Source organism: Geotrypetes seraphini, chromosome 9 (assembly GCF_902459505.1).
Source record: "Geotrypetes seraphini chromosome 9, aGeoSer1.1, whole genome shotgun sequence".
Lineage (NCBI taxonomy): Eukaryota > Metazoa > Chordata > Amphibia > Gymnophiona > Dermophiidae > Geotrypetes > Geotrypetes seraphini.
Window position 1 is genome coordinate 27,973,824 of NC_047092.1, and position 23,815 is coordinate 27,997,638.

Here is a 23,815-nt window from a genome sequence, read left to right on the forward strand (position 1 = left end):
GTCTTTAATGATATCCATAGTCTCCTTTACTTTCTCTTTTTAAATAAGGAGTCACTAGTGTAAAGGGAATCTACCAATTTGCTGCAAATATCCTCTTATAGACCTGAGGCATGTACAGTGGTGCCTCACACAACGAACTTAATTGGTTCCAGGAGCAAGTTTGTTATGCGAAAAGTTCGTTATGTGAAACGCGTTTTCCCATAACAATACATGTTAAAAAAAATAATTCGTTCTGTAGCATAAAATATGCTAAGATGACATAAAAAAAGATAAATTTTTTGTTATTATTTTTATTTAGATACATCTAAAAACATACATCTCCCTGTCCTTTTACTTCCACTATCTTCCTATCCCATCTCTATTCCCTTTTGTCCCTCTCCCCATGATCAATCATCTCACCACCTCTCTCTGCCCTCACCCTCAGGGTTCAAGATTGCTTCCACTCTTTTTCCTGTTGTTCTCTCTGCCTGTCACCCTATGATTTAGCATCCCTTCTGCCCTTGTCCAATATTTCCCCTTCTCTCCCTCCCTCTCATCCCCTGCTCCAACATGTGCTTTCAGCGGCCTTCTCCCCCCTTAAGCGTCTTTTCTTCTCCACTCCACCTTTCCTCCCTCCCTGCCTCCACCTTTGTGGCGCTTTTGCACCCGACCGACAACAGAACAGGCCCGGTCGGACAAATCTCTCTGTCCTGTAGCCGCGAATCTAAATTACCTTCTTACAGCAGCTGGAGTAGTGAAGCTGCTGTAAGAGGTAATTTAGATTCGCGGCTACAGGGCAGGGAGGTTTGTCGGCCGGGCCTGTTGTCGGTCGATCGGGGGACCTGACCAGCTGTGCACATTCTTCGGGGCGGACCGCCCCCTCCCCCCTCTTTCGTTCGCCATTGCCTTCTTCCTACCTGCCTTGCCGCAGCCGCACACAGCCGACCGGAAGTCTTCCTGATGTCAGCGCTGACGTCGGAGGAAGGGAGGGCTTTGCTTAAGCCCTCCCTCCGACGTCAGCGCTGACATCGGGAAGATTTCCGTTCGGCTGTGTGCTGCGACAGGGCAGGTAAGGAGAAGGAGACTACCCTTGCGGCTCGACCAACCCCGCTGCGATCCAACCCCGCAGGAACCCCGGAAGGATGCAGCTCGGGCGACTTCGTTGTGTGAAACGAAGTCCGTTGTACGAATCAAGACATAAAGTTCGTTGTGCGCAGCGTTCGCTGTGCGAGGCGGCCGTTATGCGAGGCACCACTGTACATAAGAACATAAGAATAACCATGGTTAGACCAACAGTTCATCTATGAGTAGCCCAGTATCCTGTTTCCACAGTGATCAATCCAGGCCACAAATCCCTGACAGAAACCCAAATAGTAGCAAAATTCTATGCTATCAATCCTAGATCAAGCAGCAGCTTTCCCATGTGTCTCTCAAGAGCAGACTATGGACTTTTTTGAACTTGTCCAAACCTTTTTTACACTCAGCTACACTAACCGCTATTATCACATCTTCTAGAAACGAGTTCCAGAGCTTAACCATTCTTTGAGTGAAAAAAAATATTTCCTCCTATTTGTTTTAAATGTATTTCTATATAACTTCATTGACTGCCCCCTAGTCTTCAGAATTGCTGAGAGTAAAAAACTGATTCAATTTTATTGCATAGCGCTGCGTATGTTTAGTAGTGCTATAGAAATGAAAAGTAATAGTATCTGTTCTTCATCATGCCTTTTGTACAAGATAGTGGAAGCTAATGAGCAGACCTTAAGATGGTGGTGAGATTCAATTATGCTTGCGGTAATAGACTAGAGGAGAACATCAGCACCTTCTTAAAAAAAAAATGGTACCATAAAAAGTTAATGAGCAGCAATGCGGGATGCACTTTTTTGCTTGTTTTCATTGCTGCCTCAACTACAACAAAAGAATCTTACTGAATCCAGGTTCTGGTTGGACCTTTTATTTCATATCAGTCTGTTTGGAGAATGGTTGTTTACTAAATGTAGCTTGCCATATTTTAAGTTGTTGATCCTGGATAGGGACTGCAACTATGGTCTTTGGGAAGCTTAAAAAAAAAAAAATCAGACTGTTTTTTGTTATAAAGGAAAAGTAAATGTTTTAGCCATGCACTGCATAAATTTAGGGTAGGATATCCTCATATGGGACTTCACTCCTTGCTAGGGAATGAAACACAGCTTCTGTGACATGAAAAATATTTTTCCCCAAAGAATTTAAGAGAGATGGAAGAAAAAGAACCACAAAAAGGAAGATGATTAAAGTATCGAGTGATAGCAAGTATTACATGTATGAACAGTTGGGAGAGTTTTGTTTTTGCATCACTTTGGCAGAGCAGAAAAAAACAAAACTGCGGAGCTGAGAAGACAGAGCTCTGAGTGATGCCACCCACTTGTATACCTGGGTCAATCAAGCTTGTTGATGGAAAATGGAAAAATTATGTTTTTACCTGTTAATTTTCTTTCCCTTAGACGCAGCAGATGAATCCAGAGACTAATGGGGATAGCCCACATCTACCAGCAGGCGGAGATAGAGAAACTGATTAACAGGTGATCCTATTGGCTGGCACTCCTCCTGTTTATCCAGTATAGCTCCTTGCACAAGCATCCGTAACTCTCAATAGGCATAGCATGTAAAAAACTTCTTTCCCATAACAAATCTCAAACTACAATAATACAGAAAACAACCCGCCATAATAACAAACTGCGAAAGTTGCAAAATAGAAAACCAAGAGACAATAACCAGAAAGGGTGGGGCTCTGGATTCACCTGCTGCATCTAAGGGAAAGAAAATTAACAGGTAAGAACATAATTTTTCCTTCCCTAGCAACAGCAGTAGATGAATCCAGAGACCAATGGGATGTAACAAAGCAATCCTCAATTTGGGTGGGAAGCAAACGCCGCCTCCGCAACAACCGAAGCACAAAACGCCCCTACCGCATGCGCCCACACACCCAAGCAGAAATGCAAAGAGAAAGCACTCTCGGAAGACCAAGTAGCCGCGAGACAAATCTCCTCCAAGGAAAAAACCTCTGGGCCGAGCCCAAGAAGTAGCCATCGCTCCGGCGGAATGGTCATGAAGTTCTTTCGCCAACCGCTTCCCTGCCAGCAAGCAAGCATAAAGAATGTCCTTCTGGACCCATCGAGCGATGGATGCTTCGGACGCCGCCATATGTTTGAGGCGTCCCTTGAAGAATACAAAAAGGAGATATAGACAACTAAAAGTCATTAGAAACCGAGCTCGCGGAGAACGCTACGTACGTACCAAAAAATGCAGTGAATAAAAGCACTGCTCCCAAGTTCTCCTCCCAGGAAGAAGGAAGGAAAAGTGAGCGTGACATAAAAGAAAGGATGACACCCCCCCTAGAAGGAAAAGTGGTACCATCCGAACTGATACCTCATATTTCAGAAATCAGAAATAGGAATTCCCGCTGAACAAGGCCTGCAGAGCTGAAGCCATGGCCACAAGAAACCCTGTGTTCAACGGCACAGCCCTTCAGAGTCCCAAAAGACAAGGATGAAATGAAGCCTTCGGTAAATTGAGAAGTACGTGAAGATTGTACTCCAAACCGTGCTTTCCAAGAGGTGCATGAATATACCGCACTCTGTGTAGGAACTGAACCGCATGAAGCTGAGAAGTAAGTGAAGAGCAATATACCTAGCCCTCGTAACAAGCCACGAAAGGCACTAGAAGCTGAAGGGAATTGAACGCTAAGCCCTCGGCAATACACTCGTGCCCAAAAAGGAACTCTGGAGTGGTTCAAACGCTAAAAAGCACCCAAGAAAGGAAAAACCTCCAAAAGGAAGCAGAAGCCACAGGAGAAGACTTCCGTAGCACCTGGATAAAAGAAGAAACAACCTGCTTCACATAACCCTTACACATCAGCCAAGACCTTTCCCAAAAACTAGGTCGTAATACTAAAGTAGTACAAATATCCATGTAGATCGGACCCTAGGCGAGTAAAGCCGGAGATACCAGGAAACTTTTTAGTCCGGCTGTCGAAAGACTCATCAAATCCGCATAGTAAGGATGGCGCCGCCAATCCAGAGATTCTACAAATACTGTGCCCGGAAGGCGAACTCGAGATGGCAAATCAAAGCCATCATCAGCCAGCGGAAAACACTGAAAAGGAGAAGGCAGAGGCAAAAAAGGAGCCACTCAGCAACCCCCTCTAACTCCCACTCCCTGGGCCCGCTGAAGAAGCTAGGAAGCTTAGAATTGAGAGGCGAGGCCATGAGGTCTAATTCCAGGAGATCTCACGTCCATAAAAAGAGCTAGAACGCATGAGCCACAAATCTCAACATCCAGGATGCAGAAGATTACACTATTACTAACATGCACACTTTCCTGAGCGCACACAGCGCTGTACACTGTTAACATACAAGAAATGGGCCATGCTCAGATTTCACGGAGAGAAAGTCTAGCCAAACTCACATCCTGATCCATAAAAGGATCTGCCAACAGAAGATGAAGATGAGAGTACACCCATTGAAGCAGAACAACTTCACCTGCCAACTGAGTACAACACCTACTGCCCAAGCTGTAGAGAAATACCCCCATCCTAATACTGACCAAAAGGACCCTCAGCGGCATTCCGGAAGAATGATCTGAAGCTTCAGAAAGGTAGCCTGACCCTGCTCAAGAGTAGAAGAATGAACAAGAACCGAGTCGCCTCTGAAGACCAGACTCCTGGAGCTGAGGATGGAAGCCATCGAGCCCCCCAACCAGACAGCCCAGGATGTTTGGTGGCCACGAGCTAGTACAGCAAGGACCGAGGCATGCTTTTGAAAAGAGAAATCTTGTTGAGTCACCAAATCATACAGAGCGATTCATGAGGAGCCTACCAAATAATTGGAGCCCTGAGGTACCGGGAACCATCGGAACAAAAGCGACTGCTGTAGCATAATAATGGGAAAGCAAGCCGAAGTTCCCCGTGGAGTCAGCAACAGGAATCCTGTAACCTGTACAGAATCCCATACTCTTGGTCATGGTGACTGAAGAAGAAAGCAAACCTGAGACTGAGACCCATCGCCCTAGTCTCTGGGCAGAAACACATTTCTCTCATATAGGAATAAAAACATCTCCCCAATATACCTATAAACAGCACAGGAGAAAAGAGCGCTGTGCAAATTCGAAGAGCCATGTCCAAAGAACTGAGGAAAGGAAACCACCCTTTTCGTGTCAGTCAAATGGCCCGACCGGAAGACATCCGAATCAAGCAGTCAGTCAAGAAGAAATTAGGTGAATCACCTAGTAGCGCCAAACCGGTACCCCTGCCCACAATTTCCAAAAAGTCCTTGAAGCCTTGGGAAGGTGAAATGGCATGTACCAAAACCGAAAGCGCAGCTCAAAGAGAGGCAAGCAAACCTAGTGCCAATTCGGAGTCCATAGGGACAATGTAAATATTCTCCCAGGTTTTCCGCAGAAACGTGTAACCCAAAGAAACTAATTCAGCAGAATGGGATCCAGCCTGCCCAAAGCCCCTGGCTTGGGCACCATGCAGTATGTGGAACCACGTCCCTTAGTTCCCGAAGAACTACAAGAATTGCCCTGAGGACCAGTAACACTGAAAAGGGAAACCCAAAACACAGAGACCCCAAGAACGAACTGGAAACCGGAGGAGGATGCAAAGTTGCAAGCATCCAGAAAAATCATCACAGCCCCCTGACCTGACATTATAGCGTCTTCTCACTCAGGAGAAAGCCTGAAGAGTCATTGGAAGAAGTCAAGATCCCCTCAGAATGAAGAGCAAAAGGTCAGGGAATGCAGGATGAGAACTGTAGGAACTGCAAGAAGAAAGAAAGTCTCCTAGGAAAAATCCAGTTTCACAATGTAAAGAGGAGTATACTGGAACCATGAAAGCAGTACTAACTTAAAGAACTGTCCCGAGAAAACTCCAGTATGGCCGGGCAAGAAAGAAGAGAAAAAGGAAGCAAACGGCCAACTTGTACCCCACAGAATCGAATTCTGAAAACAGGGTCGTGACGGCCAGGAGTGTAAACAACTCCACATAAGCTTCACTTCAATACCCTAAGGGAAAAGTAGGAACCGAATAAAGTGCCCCTTGGCAAAGTACATGAACCTGGCTGACAGAAAGATCAGACATCCAGTCCAAAAGAGAAACTGCAGGGAAGATGCAAACCTACATATAGCCACATAGCCGCCTAGTGCATGGCTACAAGGGAACTGAACCCATGCATAACAATGCGAACAAGGAAAAATATGGGGGCTGCTTATCATACATCTGGAAAAGACGGTAGCCTCATAAATCTATGGAGTATCCTGTAAAACACAGGACCCGGTAGTGTCCCAGAAAACAGAACCTAGTCCAGCCCGCTGAAAAAGGGAAGATGCCCCAGGCAACCCCAGTCTACCATCAGAGTGCAGCCCCAACAGGAAATCTAGCACCCTAGGACAATGAAAAAATGCTATAGCAGTATCCCACACCAGCAGTGCAGCCCCAGGGCACAAGAAGGGGAAAAAAAACAGACAAAGGCAAAAAAACCTCATCATATGGGGATCCCGGGAGGTAGCAGGAGAGATCCGAATCAAGACCCGGGTAGCCCCCCCCCCACCCCCTGGCCGCTGACCTTCCGCAGCGGTAATGTGCCCTCTGCTGACATTGTGCCTGAAAAACCGCAACGGAAGAACTAAGCCCATAATGGTCTCCCTCTACAGCGCAACTCAGGCAAGTCAGAACGGCCCCCGTGTGTGTCCAAACAACAGCCCCGGGAGCGAGTCTCACCGCCGCGAGAGAGGTCACTGCAGCTGCAACTCACAGACGCAGCTATGACTATAACAGGGAGACCGCAGCAGGCACAGGAATAAGGCAGGTGCTGAAACAGACTCCAATAACGCTGCGGGGCTCCCGCCAGCATCGGAGTACGAGCGCGCGCCTCCCAGCTTGCGGAAAGGCACGGGCACCACAAACAGCGTCCCTCTTGGCAACGTGGACACCGCCACGGCACACGCTGTACCAAGGGCAGCCTCAGCGAACAGGCCGCAAACGGCGAGACTCTCCCACCCACGCATCAGAAAACGCTCGCGCCTCCCGCGCGCTGGAAAGCACAGATTCATTCAACCGCGCCCAAATACCGAGCAGGAGCCCTCCAGAGAAACATTCATACATTCCACAATTGTTTTTGGGTTGTTTTTTTTTAATACTTCAATAATTCCATAACCTAACACCTTTTAGCAGTTAAGAAATAATCATCTAGCATGTGAAGCACGCGACCGCGCAACTGCAGGTTCCTCAGACTGACAAAACATAAAGCACAGTTACTTACCGTAACAGGTGTTATCCAGGGACAGCAGGCATATATTCTCACATGTGGGTGACGTCATCTACGGAGCCCTGATGCGGAAGCATTTTCAAGCAAACTTGATTGAAGATTTAAGTTTGCTCTGCTGCTCCACGCATGCGTGCCTTCCTGCTCCACTAGGGGGCGCATCCCCTCGTGGTCTCCAGTTCACCTAACTAGCAAAGAAGCCAACCTCGGGGAGGTGGGCGGGTTGTGAGAATATATGCCTGCTGTCCCTGGATAACACCTGTTACGGTAAGTAACTGTGCTTTATCCCAGGACAAGCAGGCATGATATTCTCACATGTGGGTGACCTCCAAGCTAACTGAAGAGGGATGGAGGGAAGTTGGCAATTTAAGCAAATAGATTTCGCAAAACCGATTGGCCGAACCGGCCATCGCTCCTGGACAGTGAGTCCAGACAGTAATGGGAGGTGAAAGTATGAACCGAAGACCACGTGGCAGCCTTGCAGATTTCCTCAATAGGTGTGGACCTGAGGAACGCTACGGAGGTTGCCATCGCTCGGACCTTGTGTCCCGTTACTCGACCATGCAGTGCGAGACCAGCCTGAGCGTAGCAGAAGGAGATGCAATCGGCCAACCAGTTGGACAAGGTGCGCTTGGAGACTGGGTGACCTAACCGGTTTGGGTCGAAGGACAAAAACAATTGTGGGACTTTCCGGTGTGGTTGAGTGCGTTGAAGGTAGAAGGCCAACGCTCTCTTACAGTCAAGAGTGTGGAGCGCCACCTCTCCGGGATGAGAGTGGGGCTTGGGAAAAAACACAGGTAAGACAATGGACTGATTGAGATGAAAATCAGACACTACTTTGGGCATGAACTTTGGATGAGTGCGGAGTACCACCTTGTCGTGATGGAATACCGTGAAGGGTGGGTCCGCCACTAGAGCTTGTAGCTCACTAACCTGCCGAGCGGAAGTGAGCGCAAGCAGGAAAATCACCTTCCAAGTGAGGAATTTTGGATGGCATTTGTCTAGGGGCTCAAAGGGAGGTTTCATTAGTTGAGCCAGAACCACGTTAAGGTCCCAAACCACCGGAGGAGGTTTGAGAGGAGGGTGGACATTCAGAAGACCCTTCATGAAGCGAGAGACTAGGGGGTGGAGCGAGAGGGCTTTCCCTTCCAGGGGCTGATGGAAGGCTGCAATCGCACTGAGGTGTACTCGAATGGAGTTGGTCTTTAGGCCGGAGTGAGATAATTGAAGTAAATAGTCAAGGACCAGGGGCACGGGGATCGACACCGGGTCCTGGCTGTGAGAGGAGCACTAGGCTGAGAATCTGGTCCACTTTTGGGAGTAGCAGGTTCTCGTTGAGGTCTTTCTAGAGGCCTCCAATATCTCCTTGACTGATTGAGACACGGGGAGAGAAGTCAGGGGGAAAGAAACCAAGCATTCAGATGAAGAGATTGAAGATTGGGATGTAACAGCGAACCCTGACCCTGTGATAGTAGAGAGGGAAACCGAGGCAGAGGCAGTGGATCTCTGACACTGAGTTGAAGTAGAAGGGAAACCCAAGACTGGCGTGGCCAGCGAGGAGCAATCAGGATCAGGGTGGCTTGTACTGTTTTCAGGTGGACGAGCGTCCGCAGGATCAGAGGAAATGGCGGGAACGCGTACAGGAACCTTCCTTCCCAGTCGAGGAGGAAGGCGTCGGCCTCGAGCCGGTCCGGGGAGTATATCCGGGAGCAGAAGAGAGGCAGTTTGTGATTGTGGGGGGATGCGAACAGATCTATTTGAGGCGTCCCCCATTGTTTGAACACCTGTCGTAGGGTTTGAGAGTGCAGTGACCACTCGTGTGGCTGGAGGAGGCGGCTGAGTCTGTCCGCCAGACAGTTTTGTTCTCCTTGTATGTACACCGCTCGAAGGAAGGTGTTGTTGGAGATTGCCCATTTCCAGAGGCGCAGGGCTTCCCGACAGAGGGACCAAGACCCTGTTCCTCCTTGTTTGTTTACATAGTACATTGCTACCTGGTTGTCGGTTCGGATGAGGACCACCCGGTCGTGGAGCAGATGTTGAAAAGCTACAGCTGCGAGATAGATTGCCCGGAGCTCTAGCACGTTGATGTGACAGTGGCGGTCTTCCGCTGAACACATCCCCTGCGTGCATAGGCCGTCCAGGTGGGCTCCCCAAGCGTACTCTGACGAGTCCGTGGTGAGTACCTTGCTGTGATGAGGGGCGAGGAAGAGTAAACCTTTGGAAAGATATGAAGAGTCGGCCCACCAGCGGAGCGATCTTTGCAAGGAAGGAGTCACTGTCACGGGATGGTCGATCGGATCCCGGTCTTGACGCCATTGAGAGGCCAGGGTCCATTGAGGTATTCTCAGATGGAGGCGGGCGAAGGGTGTGACATGGACGGTGGAGGCCATGTGGCCTAGGAGAGTCATCATCTGTCGAGCTGATACCGAGGTCAGCAGAGAGATCCTTCGACTCAGACTTACTAACGCCTCTAGGCGCGGAGGGGGGAGGAAGGAACGGAGGCGAACCGTATCCAGCGTGGCCCCGATGAACTGTAGGGACTGCGAGGGGCGTAGTTGGGATTTTGGGAAGTTTATTTCGAACCCCAGACTTTGTAGGTAGGTAATAGTCTGTTGGGTCGCTGAGATAACCGCTTCCCTGGACGGGGCTTTGATCAGCCAGTCGTCCAGGTAGGGGAATACCTGGAGGCCCTGGGAGCGTAAGGTTGCTGCGACCACCACGAGGCACTTGGTGAAGACCCGAGGTGATGATGCTAGGCCGAAGGGGAGGACTCGGTATTGTAGGTGCCAGTCCCCTACCTGAAAACGCAAGAACTTGCGGTGGGCGGGGTGTACTGGGACATGTGTGTACGCCTCCTTCAGATCGAGGGAGCAGAGCCAGTCGCACTCGTCGATCAGGGGGTAGAGGGTGGGAAGGGACAGCATCCGAAATTTTTCCCGTACTAGAAATTTGTTGAGGCGTCTCAAGTCTAGTATTGGGCGTACGTCTCCCGTTTTTTTCGGTACCAGGAAGTAACGGGAGTAGAAGCCCTTCCCCCGTTGGTCGGGGGGAACCTGCTCCACTGCCCTGAGGCGAAGCAGGTCTCGAGCCTCGGAGAGGAGTAGGGGTATCTGCGTCCGGTTGGGAGGGCAATTCCTTGGGGGGTTGTCTGGAGGAATGGCCCGAAAGTTGAGAGAGTATCCTGATGAGATCACGCCAAGGACCCATGCATCCGACGTGACTTGTTCCCAGCGAGGGTAAAAGGCTTTGAGGCGACCTTCGATGGGAAGGAGGCCTGGGACTATGGCGGAGGGGGCCCGCCCCCTTCCGCGGGTCCCGTCAAAAGGACGGGGGTGGTTTGGAAGTCGCAGGCGGTTGGGACTTGGGCATGGCCCGGTGGTGGGCTTGCGGACGCCTGGGTGGAGGCCACGAGAAGGGAGGGGTGGATTTTTGTGGGTAGCGGCGTGGAGGGGCCCTGAACGGCCTGGGCACGGGCGGTTTAGGTTTTTGCCGGACGAGGGAGGCAAACGAGCGTTCGTGTTCGGAGAGGCGTTTTGTGGCCGCCTCGATCGTGTCATCGAACAGTTCTTTTCCCACGCAGGGTAGGTTAGCCAACCGGTCCTGTAAGTTGGGGGTCCATGTCGACCAGGCGCAGCCAAGCTAGTCGGCGCATGGTGATAGCAAAGGCTGCCTCTCTGGAGGAGAGTTCGAAGCCATCGTAGGCCGCGTGGAATAGATGGAGGCGCAGGTTGGAGAGGGACTCTAAAAGCAGGCCAAACGCTCCTTGGCGGGAGGCCGGTAGGTCAGTCTCAAAGGCTCTCAATAGTCCAATGAGGTGTTTGAGGTAGGATGTGAAGGTGAAAGTGTAGCTTTGCACCCTAGAAGCCATCATGGCATTCTGATATAGTCTCCTGCCGAACTTGTCTAGGGTTCGGCCTTCTCGGCCTGGGGGGACCGCGGCTGAGACTCGGGATGGGTGGTCCTTTTTCAAGGAGGATTCTACTAGCAGCGACTGGTGGGAGAGCTGTGGTTGTTCGAATCCCGGGTAGGGTACTATGCGGTACTTGGCCTCCATTCTGGAGGGTACGGCTGTGACCATGTAGGGGGTCTCCAGGTTCCTGAAGAAGGCCTGTTGGAGTACCGGGTTAGGCGGTAAGCGGAGGGACACTCTGGGCAGTGATGGCATATCCAGCTCCGCTAGGTATTCCTTAGAGTATCTGGAGTCGGACTGGAGGTCTAAGTCTAAAGCGTGGCCCATGTCCTGGACAAAGCGAGTGAAGGATGGGCGAGATGTTCCCGAGGCCCCGTGCGTGGTCGGTGAACGAGACCTCCGTCGGGTGGAGAAGGATGGGGAGGCTTCTCTCGAGTATCGAGGTTCCTGCTCCGATCCACGCTCCGAGACCGGGGAAGTACTGTGAAAGTGTTCCGGGGTCGTAGATCTCCGACGTCTCGAGGAGCCCCTCGGAGACGATGTCGGGGTTCGAGGTACCGATCGATGTCGAATCGGTGACCTCGACCCGGACTCCCTCGGTGACAACCTGTAACCTCGGGTCGGGGTCCCGGTCCGAGGGGGAGTTCGGAGGATGCGCGGGTTGGAGAGTGATAGCTCAGCCACCCTTAGCGGTCTCGTACGAGGTGTAGGTGAACGGCATCGTAGAGTGGGGGAACCCCGGGCCTTCTTGGAGGTTCGGCGGTTCGAGGTTTCTGTCGTTTTAGCACTACGTTTTGCACCGCGGCGGTCTGTGGAGGGAGAGCGCCTCGGGTGCCTCGGTGAGGAGTCCGAGGAGGATGGAATGCGGCGAAGCTTGCGCGCTTTTCTTCGAGGTGGCTCGACGCGAGGCTCAGGCCGGTTTGGCACCTGCGGGGTCAAGGTCGAGGCCGGTTGCAAATGGGCCATTGCAGCGGACAGCTCCGACAAGATCATCGCTCGGAGTAGGTCCTGGAAAACGGGCACGGACAGCATCGAGGGCATGTCCACTGCCTCGGTGCACTCCACCGGGGGCGACCTCATATCAAGAGTATTCCCGTGTGGTGGAGGCATGGCCCAAAGGCTTGGAGGGCTTCGCCAAGGCTGTACGCATGGGACTTCCGCCATGCGTCGACGGCGTCCCCAAGGCTGGTTTCTTTGCTGGTACAGAACCTGAAGAGGGAAGAGGGGACTTACCCGGAGCCGAAGTCTTCTGTTGTCCCGAGGACTTCGGGTTCGAGTCTCGGGGCGATGCCGAGGTATTCGGGGCCGAGGTCAAGGCCGGGGCCGAGGTTGGGGCCGACCTCGAGGCCGAGGTAGAGAGTTGGTCCGGGGCGAAAAGATCCGCCATGCGGGCTTTCCTTCGACGGAGGGCCCGGTTCTGGAAAGTAGCGCACTGGGGGCAGGAGTCGGTTGGATGAGCGGCCCCCAGGCAGAGGATGCACCGGTGATGCGGGTCTGTGATGGAAAGAAGCCACTCGCACCGGGAGCACTTTTTAAAGCCGGTCAAAGGCCGGGACATAGAATCGAAACTGGCCGCGGCTCGAATAGCCACGCGGCCACGGGGACCCGGAAGCCTCCGGGTCAGTGAAAAACGAAGCAGGAACAGTTGAAACAAGAAAAAACTCGCGTACAACAACTAAATCGAGAAAAACAAGAAAAAATTGCGGTGCTAGAAGGCAGTTGGGGCAGAGCCTGAAAAAACACGACTTCTAGGCTCAGCGGAAAATTTTGAACTGGAGACCACGATGGGATGCGCCCCCTAGTGGAGCAGGAAGGCATGCATGCGTGGAGCAGCAGAGTAAACTTAAATCTTCAATCAAGTTTGCTTGAAAATGCTTCCGCATCGGGGCTCCGTAGATGACGTCACCCACATGTGAGAATATCATGCCTGCTTGTCCTGGGATAATACCATTAACAAACCCCGCAGTCCTAAGACAACTCCAAACCAAAACTCACAGCTCCAACACCACTAGAAAACATAACCGCAGATGCAATGTAAAAAAGGAATACTCACAACCTGGATGACAGAGCTGACAGACGCCGGTATGCACCGGTGGAGCACCCCTGATAGGGCACAAGCAGAAATAGCCAGTAAGGTCTCTGTTTTGTTTTTTTTTTAAGGGAAAGAAGAAAAACTAGATACCCAGTTAGACCCTCTATCACTGGAGGGAGGGTGAGGCAGGGACCTGGGGGGGGCCCAGGTGTAACCCCTAAAGCCGGCACCGTTCAGCCGGACACCGCTGTCTCACTGAAGAGAAAATCTCAACAGGAGAAATATCACTGCCAGCTCACTGAAGAGAAACCTCAACAGGAGAAGCAGAATAACATAGAAACATAGAAATAGATGGCAGATAAGGGCCCACGGCCCATCTAGTCTGCCCACCTTAATGTCCCTCCCCTACCTTTGCCCTGTGAATAGATCCCATGTGCCGATCCCATTTGGCCTTAAAATCAGGCACGCTGCTGGCCTCAATCACCTGTAGTGGAAGACTATTCCAGCGATCAACCACTCTTTCAGTGAAAAAGAATTTCCTGGTGTCACCTCGTAGTTTCCCGCCCCTGATTTTCAACGGATGCCCTCTTGTTGTCGTGGGACCCTTGAAAAAGAAGATATCTTCCTCCGCCTCGATGCGGCCCGTAAGATACTTGAACGTCTCGATCATGTCCCCCCTCTCTCTGCGCTCCTCGAGCGAGTAATTTGTCAAGCCGTTTTTCGTATGGTAGATCCTTGAGTCCCGAGACCATCCGGGTGGCCATTCTTTGCACCGACTCCAGTCTCAGCACATCCTTGCGATAATGCGACCTCCAGAATTGCACACAGTATTCCAGGTGGGGCCTCACCATGGATCTATACAATGGCATAATGACTTCCGCCTTACGACTGACGAAACCCCTTCGTATGCAGCCCATGATTTGTCTTGCCTTGGACGAAGCCTGCTCCACTTGATTGGCAGACTTCATGTCCTCACTGACGATTACCCCCAAGTCTCATTCTGCTACCGTTTTTGCTAGGATCTCGCCATTAAGGGTATAAGACTTGCATGGATTCTGGCTGCCCAGGTGCATAACTTTGCATTTTTTGGCATTGAAGTTGAGTTGCCATGTCCTAGACCATCGCTCCAGTAGGAGTAGGTCGTGCATCATGTTGTCGTGCATCATGTTGTCGGGCACTGAATCTTCGTCTGTGTGCATTTGCCCACTACATTACTCAGTTTGGCGTCATCGGCGAATAATGTTATTTTACCTCGAAGCCCTTCTGCCAAGTCTCTTATAAAGATGTTGAATAGGATTGGGCCCAAGACTGAGCCCTGTGGTACTCCACTAATCACCTCCGTCATTTCGGAGGGGGTGCCGTTCACCACCACCCTTTGGAGCCTACCTCCAAGCCAGCTCCCAACCCATTTCGTCAATGTGTTACCTAATCCTATAGAACTCATCTTGCTCAGTAACCTGCGGTGTGGTACGCTATCGAATGCTTTGCTAAAGTCCAGGTACACGATGTCCAGGGACTCCCCAATATCCAGCTTCCCCGTTACCCAGTCAAAGAAGCTGATCAGGTTGGATTGGCAGGATCTCCCCTTAGTAAATCCATGTTGTCGGGGATCCCGTAGATTCTCCTCATCCAGGATCTTATCTAATTGGTGTTTGATTAGAGTTTCCATTAGTTTGCTCACTATCGATGTTAGACTCACTGGTCTGTAGTTTGCTGTCTCCATCTTTGAGCCTTTCTTGTGGAGTGGAATGACATTAGCCATCCTCCAGTCCAACGGGACGCTGCCTGTACTAAGGGAGAGGTTGAAGAGCGCGGACAGTGGCTCCGCCAAGACATCACTCAGCTCCCTAAGCACCCTGGGGTGCAGGTTGTCCGGCCCCATTGCTTTGTTAACCTTGAGCTTTGACAGTCTCACTGAAGAGAAACCTCAACAGGAGAAAATAAAGTTCCAGTCACAGCCAGAATTCAGGAGCTAGTTGAATAGCGACCTTTTCCTGCTGGGAGATAGAGAATACTGGATAAACAGGAGGAGTGCCAGCCAATAGGACCACCTGTTAATCAGTTTCTCTATCTCCGCCTGCTGGTAGATGTGGGCTATCCCCATTGGTCTCTGGATGCATCTGCTGCTGTTGCTAGGGAAATGCTTTACAAGTGGAAAATGCTTTATAAAATTACCCCTTAGTGGACAGTGTGAAATAAGAAATAAAATGTACTCATATGTTATCATTCAAGAATAGGAAACAAATAGCTATTACCATATGAGTGAGACAATGATGATTCAACTGGTGACTTGACTCTTACAGATTGAGTCAAATAATGTTCTGTCTATGTACTTCTGTAATTATTTCTCTCTTAATGGACTGATGATGTCTTCTAGGGTATTGAAGGAAAGTACAACAGCTCTATTTCAAGAGCTGAAATAAGCAGTTTGTTACAATTTCATGCAACTATATTATACCTTTCAATTTGATGAACAAAATTTACGTGGTTCTTACCATACAAGCTGTACTCCAGATGTCAGCAGGTGTACTGTAACCTGCTCCTATTAAAACTTCAATGGACCTATATTGTCGTGTCTGGATGTCTTCTGTGAAGTGCTTGTGCTGTAATAGAAAGATCACATTAAAAGGGAAAAAATAATGAAAAGTAAACATGGTATTAAAGATGAATTAATTAATTTCTATACTTACCACCCAGCATGCATTCCCCAAGTCAGCAATTTTAACTCTAATTGTATCTGCATTTCTTGGATCAAGGGGATTCACCAACAAATCAGCTGCACGGGTTTTTGCTGGTAAAAATATTTTAAAAAGTATTGTTTATATCCAAGGAGTTTCATTATAGGTATATTTCCTCTGTTTTTATTACATGTATATAAGTAATTTCTGAACATTATTTTATCATAGAGCCATCCCTCTTTCAGCAAAGGAGGGAAGGAGGAGTTGAAAGTATTGCATGGTTGACAGACAACTCTCAGGAATTAATTTTGCTATAGTTGGCCAGTTGTTAAACAGAGATTCTTTATAGGATATACACATTAGATCCCATATAACATTGACAATGTGGTTCAAGATATTTTATTACATTCTAAGTGAATCTGCCTTAAATCAGCTCTAAAGTATGATATCTAATAACAAAAAGGGTGTCCTTAATTGTGTTTTAAGCAATTTTGCATTATATGGGGTCTACAGTATACTTTTTATTTTTTTCTTTAAAACAGGACCAGCAAAATTTACACCATACAATTCAGCTGGCAATTCAAACAAGATCATAAAGAGCTATTTCTCCAATTCTAATTTTTAGATCATTTCTTCTGTAGAGTCTTATTCAAATGGAATATTTTTCTGATCTTCAGAATTCCAAAGTACTTCCTTTAAGCCTCTTTAAATGGTAGGACTGAACTCTTGACATATATTTTGACTATTCATCCAAGCACATTTTTGGAGCTGCCTTATTTTGCAGAGATCCATCTTATTAATTCTAGCTTTTTTATTACTTACTGTATGTCTAATACCATCCTTCTAAGATAATTCTGCCGTTCCTTGAATCTGATAATTCTTCTCTTGATCATTTCTTAGGAAGAATGTGAAGAAAAAAGCAAAGTGTGTTGACTTGGATTTTTATCATGTTCTCTTCAGATATCTGAAAGTGTATAATCCATCCGAAAATCAGCTTTTGGCTGTACTTCTTGGTAGGCTAAGCAAAAGAGAAGCAGTTTCAAAATCTTCTTATCCAGGGGCACAGAAACGATCTCTTCACCGTACTTATTAAATGGTCCACAAGTTCCAAGGGAATCTGCAAACTTATTTCAAGGAGAGCGCAGATCTCATCCTAGACAGTGCTCAAGACAATTTCGTTGGGGAGTTTTTTAAATGTGTACACCTGGTTCTTACATTTTTTGTTAACTATTACTTATTAGTATACAGAACCAGAGAGAGACTGCATTTGACACTGTCATTCCCAGAAAGGGCTTAGATACTTTCCACACACTTGGGCTGGTCTGGCAGGATGATAGGCTAAGGGAAATGTATTCTTACCTGTTAATTTCCTCTTCTTGAATCCTGCCAGACTGGTTTAGAACCCTCCTAGGAGTCTTTAGCTGCTGTATACTTTCCCCTTTATTTGAGGGTTATCCAGATCTTATAAAACTTTCATTTTTTCTCCCTGGTGGATTTCATGGGGAAAAAGGTTTATTACATGATTCTAGCTTATTGTCGATTTCATTGCTTCGACAGTCAAATATTGGCAATTGCTTCCCCTGTACCACTCCTATAATATTGTGATGCAAATGAGAAGTTGTGGTCCTCTGTAGTGACTTGTTATTTTGAATGCTCTTCCGCTGTCATTTAGAAAATAAAATAATTTAAAAGATACTTAAAAATAAATAATAGAGCTGCATTGTAATTTCATGTATGCATTTGCATAACAATATGCAACATATTTAAAAATTTTAATTATGGTTTACAATTGTGATCTACTTTGAACAATTTGTATTAGGGTAGAATATAAGAAAAATAGCAAGTCAGCTGGTGAAATTTATTATGGCTTCAACAGAAACAAACATTGCTAAACAGATAAACCACACCTAAAATAATCCCCCCACCACCAAAAAAAAGTTATTCTTTCTCTGTGTACATGAACAAATATAATTTCTTTCTCACTGCATATTTAGGGCTCCTTTTACGAAGGTGCGCTAGGGTGCGCACATACAAAATTACTGCACGGTAGCCAAAAATCTACCACCTCCCTAAAAAGGAGGCGGTAGTGGCTAGCACGCTCAGGAATTTAACGTGTGCGCTAAGGTCCTAGCGCACCTATGTAAAAGGAGCCCTTATTCACCACAATAAAACATGAAAGAGAGTGATTTGTTTTTAGGAGAGAACACTACTACACAATTACATCTTATTAACTGGCGATGTCAGATCAGCTTGCAATCAGTTCTCTAATATTTTTATGCTACTAACATAGATTTAACAACTGAAGGACTTTAAAGGCAAAGAGGAAGGTAAATGTAGAGAAACACTGGTTCTGGCCTTCTTATTTTATATTCCAAGATGACATACTCTTAATGAAGGTGAACTGGGAGGTAACATCCACATAGGAAAAAAAAAAGCCACTCTACTAATAAGGTCTATTTTAATCTAAAAAATATTCCTACAATTTCTATTAGCTCAAAGGAATTGGCCTTACCATGAGAAAAGTATTAACGAGTTACATTATATACAAATAAAAACTGAAGCTCCCCAAACTCAAAAGTTCTAATGTCCTATTTTGTATGAATTTAGTTAGCATACATCATGTTAGCATAAACAATTTGTTAATCCAGCATTTAACAAAAATTTAACTAGAGAGGGATGAAGCGGCAAAGAGTACCATATATACTCGAATATAAACTGAGGTGACCTTTTAGCCCCCCCAAAAATGAGAAAAAAGGTTGCTTTGAATATAAACCTGCCAAGCTCTGTACTCAGCCCTCCTCCCTCCCTCTCTTCCCTGCTCTGCTCTATTTACCCATCCCTCTCCATCAGGCTCTGCACCCAGCCCCCTTCCCTGCCTCCCTCCCCTGCACACCTCCCCTGCACTGCCAGGTTTTGCACCCAGCTTGTCTCCCTCCCTCCCCTGCTAGGCTCTGCACCCTGTGCTCCCTCCCTTCCTCCCATGTGTAGAGCCACTATCTGAATGGCTGCCAAAGGATTATTGCATTATACTGCTCCTCTTCATTTCTTGGCTTCGCAACTCTTTGGGTTAACTTTTATCATGTACCAGTACTTAAATGAAAATGGCACCGCACTCCATTTAAAACGCCGTGGTCTCCTACTGACTCATATCTAAGTCATACGTAGCTCGAATCCAATTGGTTCTTATGCAGCAATGTTAATCCTCATTCATGAAACCACTTGTGGCAAACTCAGTGACAAATTCAGTGCAATTCATACTCTGTCTTGTGTTTGATTTCAATAAATTGCTGCCACTCTATGCATGCATTTAAATCCAGGGGTTCCACAGATTGTAATTGGCAAATCCATCTTGCTCTTTTTGTGCTATGTATGACGTAGATATAGGTCAGTAGGAAACTGTAATGTTTTAAATGGAGTGTGGCGTCATTTACTGTATATATTTGAATATAAGACGATCTGAATATGTCGAGGTAACCTTTTTCCTCAAAAAGGGAGGAAAAAAGGTTGACTCGAATACAAGCAGGGCGGGAGGGGTATAATATTCATATGCCCTGCCAGGATTTGCATCCAGCTCTCCTCACTTCCTGCCCTGCCAAGCTCTCCACCCTGCCTCCCCTTCCTCCCAGCCAGGCTCTGCACCTTGTCCCACCTCCCTGCCCTGTCCCCTGTCCCCACCCCTCCTGATGCCCTGCAGGGCTCCACCAAGCCTGCTGTATGACTTGGCGGTCCAGTGGTAGGCCGGAACAGGAAGGATCCCTCCCATCTCCTGTCCCAGCCAACTCTGCCAAATTTTTTACCTCCCTCCCAACTGTACCTTTTTTGAATCTCTGGTGGTCCAGCGGTGTACCGGGAAGGTGCAAGCTTTCTGCACTCCTGCCCCATGCAGAGTCCCTCCCTGAATGGCTGCCTCGAGTTGTCACAGAACAGCGGCTGTGCCTGGGATGAGCGAGCTTTTTTACATTCTTGCCCAGCCCTGAGCCACTCCCTGCCGCCAGATCTCATGAGTCCTGCAAGAACTGGTGGCAGCCATTCAGTGAGCAGTTCAGCACCGGGCAGGAGCGCAAAAAGCTCACTCCTACCCAGTACCTTGCTGGCCTCCTGGCCACTCAAGCAGCAAAACTAGATAACCAAATCTCCAATCTACTGATAACAACCCCAGACTACAAGATGTTCAGAAAAGAAATAAAGACTCTTCTCTTCAAGAAATCCCTGAAAAGTCTTAACACCACAAATACCTTCCTCGTCCCATCTTCTTCCCGACTCACCGATATTACCCGACCTACTATTTACCATCTTCCTCCCGACTCTGATACTACCTGATCTACTCTTTACCATTACTAGAAATGACCAAAGTTCTTCTTTTGTAATGCACCTTCTTTAACGCTTTGAACCGCAAGGTAATGGTGGAATAGAAAGCAATGTTACTTACCGTAACAGTTGTTATCCAGGGACAGCAGGCAGCTATTCTCACTAGTGGGTGATGTCATCCGACAGAGCCCCGATACGGACATCTTGCAAGCATGTCTTGCTTGAAGAAACTCAGAAGTTTCGAGATGCCCGCACCGCGCATGCGCCAGTGCCTTCCCGCCCGATGGTCCGGGCGTGTCTCCTCAGTTCAGGTAGCTAGCAGAGAAGCCAACCCAGGGGAGGTGGGTGGGACGTGAGAATAGCTGCCTGCTGTCCCTGGATAACAACTGTTACGGTAAGTAACATTGCTTTATCCCAGGACAAGCAGGCAGGTATTCTCACTAGTGGGTGACCTCCAAGCTAACCTCAATGGGATGGAGGGAGAGTTGGCAACTTAGGAGAACAAATTTTGTAACACAGTTTGGCCAAACTGCCCATCCCGTCTGGAGAAAGTATCCAGACAATAATGAGAGGTGAACGTATGAACCGAGGAACAAGTGGCAGCCCTACAAATCTCCTCAATCGGTGTCGATCTGAGGAAGGCTACAGAGGCTGCCATTGCTCTGACCCTATGTGCTGTGACCTTACAGGGAAGGGGTAATCCAGCCTGGGCATAGCAGAAAGAGATACAAGCCGCCATCCAGTTGGAGATGGTGCGCTTCGATACAGGTCGTCCCAACTTGTTTGGATCAAAGGAGACGAAAAGTTGAGGAGCAGTTCTGTGTGGTTTGGTGCGATCCAAGTAGAAAGCCAAAGCACGTTTACAGTCCAGAGTGTGAAGAGCTGATTCTCCAGGATGAGAATGAGGCTTTGGAAAGAACACTGGAAGCACAATGGATTGGTTGAGGTGAAATTCAGAGACCACTTTAGGCAGGAATTTCAGGTGAGTGCGGAGGACCACCTTGTCATGATGGAATACTGTGAAAGGTGGGTCCGCCACCAAGGCCTGAAGCTCACTGACCCTGCGAGCAGATGTGAGGGCCACCAGAAAAACCACTTTCCAAGTGAGAAACTTTAGTGGAGCCTTACTCAGAGGCTCAAAAGGAGGTTTCATAAGCTGAGAAAGGACAACATTTAGATCCCAAACCACTGGAGGCGGTTTGAGAGGAGGATTGACATGAAAAAGTCCTTTCATAAATCTGAAAACCACAGGATGAGAAGAGAGAGGTTTCCCTTGTAGAGGCTGATGGAAAGCCGCAATAGCACTCAGGTGGACTCGTATAGATGTCGACTTGAGACTAGACTGAGACAGATGTAAAAGATAGTCCAAAACAGAGGATAGGGAGGCTCGCTGAGGCTCCTTAGAATTGGAAATACACCATGAAGAAAATCTAGTCCATTTTTGGGAGTAGTATTGACGAGTAGCAGGCTTCCTGGAAGCCTCCAAGACATCCCTCACTGCCTGGGAAAACTGGTGCGGAGTTACGTTGAGAGGAACCAAGCTGTCAGGCGGAGAGACTGCAGGTTGGGATGAAGCAGAGACCCCTGATGCTGAGTAAGCAGTGAGGGAAACACTGGAAGTAGGTAAGGTTCCCTGCTGCTGAGTTGAAGTAGAAGGGAGAACCAAGGTTGCCTGGGCCACCGAGGAGCTTGCTGCTGAGTTGAAGTAGAAGGGAGAACCAAGGTTGCCTGGGCCACCGAGGAGCTATCAGAATCATGGTGGCATGTTCGGACTTTAGTTTGACTAGAGTCTTTTGAATGAGAGGGAATGGCGGAAACGCATACAGAAAGCGATTCCCCCAATCCAGCAGAAAAGCATCTGCCTCGAGGCGATGAGGAGCGTAGATCCTGGAGCAAAACTGAGGCAGCTTGAAATTGTGGGGAGCCGCAAAGAGGTCTATCTGAGGCGTTCCCCACTGAGCAAAGATCTGATGAAGGGGCTTGGAGTGGAGTGTCCATTTGTGAGGCTGGAGAAGATGACTCAGTATGTCCGCCAAGACATTGTCCCTCCCCTGAATGTAGACAGCTTTGAGGAAGGTGTTGTGGCGAACCGCCCAATCCCAGACTCTGAGAGCTTCCTGGCAGAGGGAGGCCGAGCCCGTGCCCCCTTGCTTGTTGACATAATACATGGCGACCTGATTGTCGGTGCGAATGAGGACCACCATGTCATGAAGCAGATGTTGAAAAGCTTGAAGAGCATTGAAGATGGCTCTGAGCTCCAGAAGATTGATTTGATGGAGTCGGTCCGCACAGGTCCAGAATCCCTGAGTGCGAAGCCCATCCAGATGCGCTCCCCAGGCATAGGTCGAGGAATCGGTTGTGAGAACCTTCTGGTGGGGAGGAGAATGAAACAGCAAACCTCTGGATAGATTCGAAAAGGTCATCCACCAGAGCAGAGACTGCCGAAGAGCAGGAGTGACTGTGATGTGTCGAGTCAACGGATCCGACACCTGAGTCCACTGAGATGCCAGGGTCCACTGAGGAATTCTGAGGTGGAGTCTGGCAAACGGCGTCACATGAACTGTAGAGGCCATGTGGCCCAAGAGGACCATCATGTGTCTCGCTGAGATGGTCTGGCGAGAAGACACAGACTGGCAGAGATAAAGAAGAGCATCCATGCGCTGAGAAGGAAGGAATGCTCTGAGACGTACGGTATCCAGGACAGCCCCAATGAAGGGAAGAGACTGGGTCGGCTGTAGATGAGACTTGGGAAAGTTGATCTCGAATCCCAAACTCTGCAGGAACAGAATCGTTGATAGGGTCACTGAGAGGACCCCCGAGGCCGAGGGAGCCTTGATCAGCCAGTCGTCGAGGTAGGGGAATACCTGAAGACCTTGGTTCCGGAGGGCCGCGGCCACCACTACCAGACATTTGGTGAAGACTCTGGGGGACGAAGACAGGCCGAATGGAAGCACTCGATACTGCAGATGGAGATGTCCCACCTGAAATCTGAGGAACTTGCGAGAGGCCGGATGAATGGGAATATGAGTGTAGGCCTCCTTGAGATCCAGAGAGCATAACCAGTCGTTCTGCTCGAGGAGGGGGTAGAGAGAAGCAAGTGTCAGCATGCGAAACCTCTCTTTGACTAGGAATTTGTTGAGGACCCTGAGGTCCAAAATAGGTCGCAGGTCGCCCGTCTTCTTCGGAACAAGGAAGTACCGGGAGTAAAACCCCTGGTTCAGTTGGTCCGTCGGAACCGGCTCCACGGCACGAAGCCGGAGCAAAGCCTGAGCTTCCTGAAGAAGAAGGGCGGTCTGAGTCAAGTTGGAAGGATACTCTCTTGGAGGGTGGTCCGGAGGGACCCGATGGAAATGAAGAGAGTATCCTTCCTTGATGATAGTAAGGACCCAGAGGTCGGTTGTTATGGCCTCCCAGCAATGATAAAAATGATGGAGGCACCCTCCGATGGGAAAAACAGGGGGAGGCAGAACGAGGTTGGTTATGCCCTCGACGAGACAGTCAAAAAGGCTGAGTGGTCTTAGGGACAGCAGGCGACTGAGACTTAGGCTGACCCTTCTGGGGAGGCTGACGCTTCGCCGGTTGCCTCGCAGGTGGAGTTTGCCTCGGCTGA

At 48.7% G+C, this 23,815-nt stretch overlaps 1 protein-coding gene across 10 annotated transcripts in view; it reads right to left on the reverse strand.

The window, feature by feature from the left end:
• SRPK2 (SRSF protein kinase 2) overlaps positions 1-23,815 on the reverse strand; it is a 235,110-nt gene that overhangs the window by 42,653 nt on the left and 168,642 nt on the right. For all 10 annotated transcript variants that reach the window (XM_033959742.1, XM_033959744.1, XM_033959740.1 and 7 more), the window contains 2 exons: positions 15,910-16,010; positions 15,715-15,822 (listed from right to left, as the gene is read on the reverse strand). In XM_033959742.1, the coding sequence (XP_033815633.1) occupies positions 15,715-15,822; positions 15,910-16,010 (209 nt within the window). The remainder of the gene's footprint in view (positions 1-15,714; positions 15,823-15,909; positions 16,011-23,815) is intronic.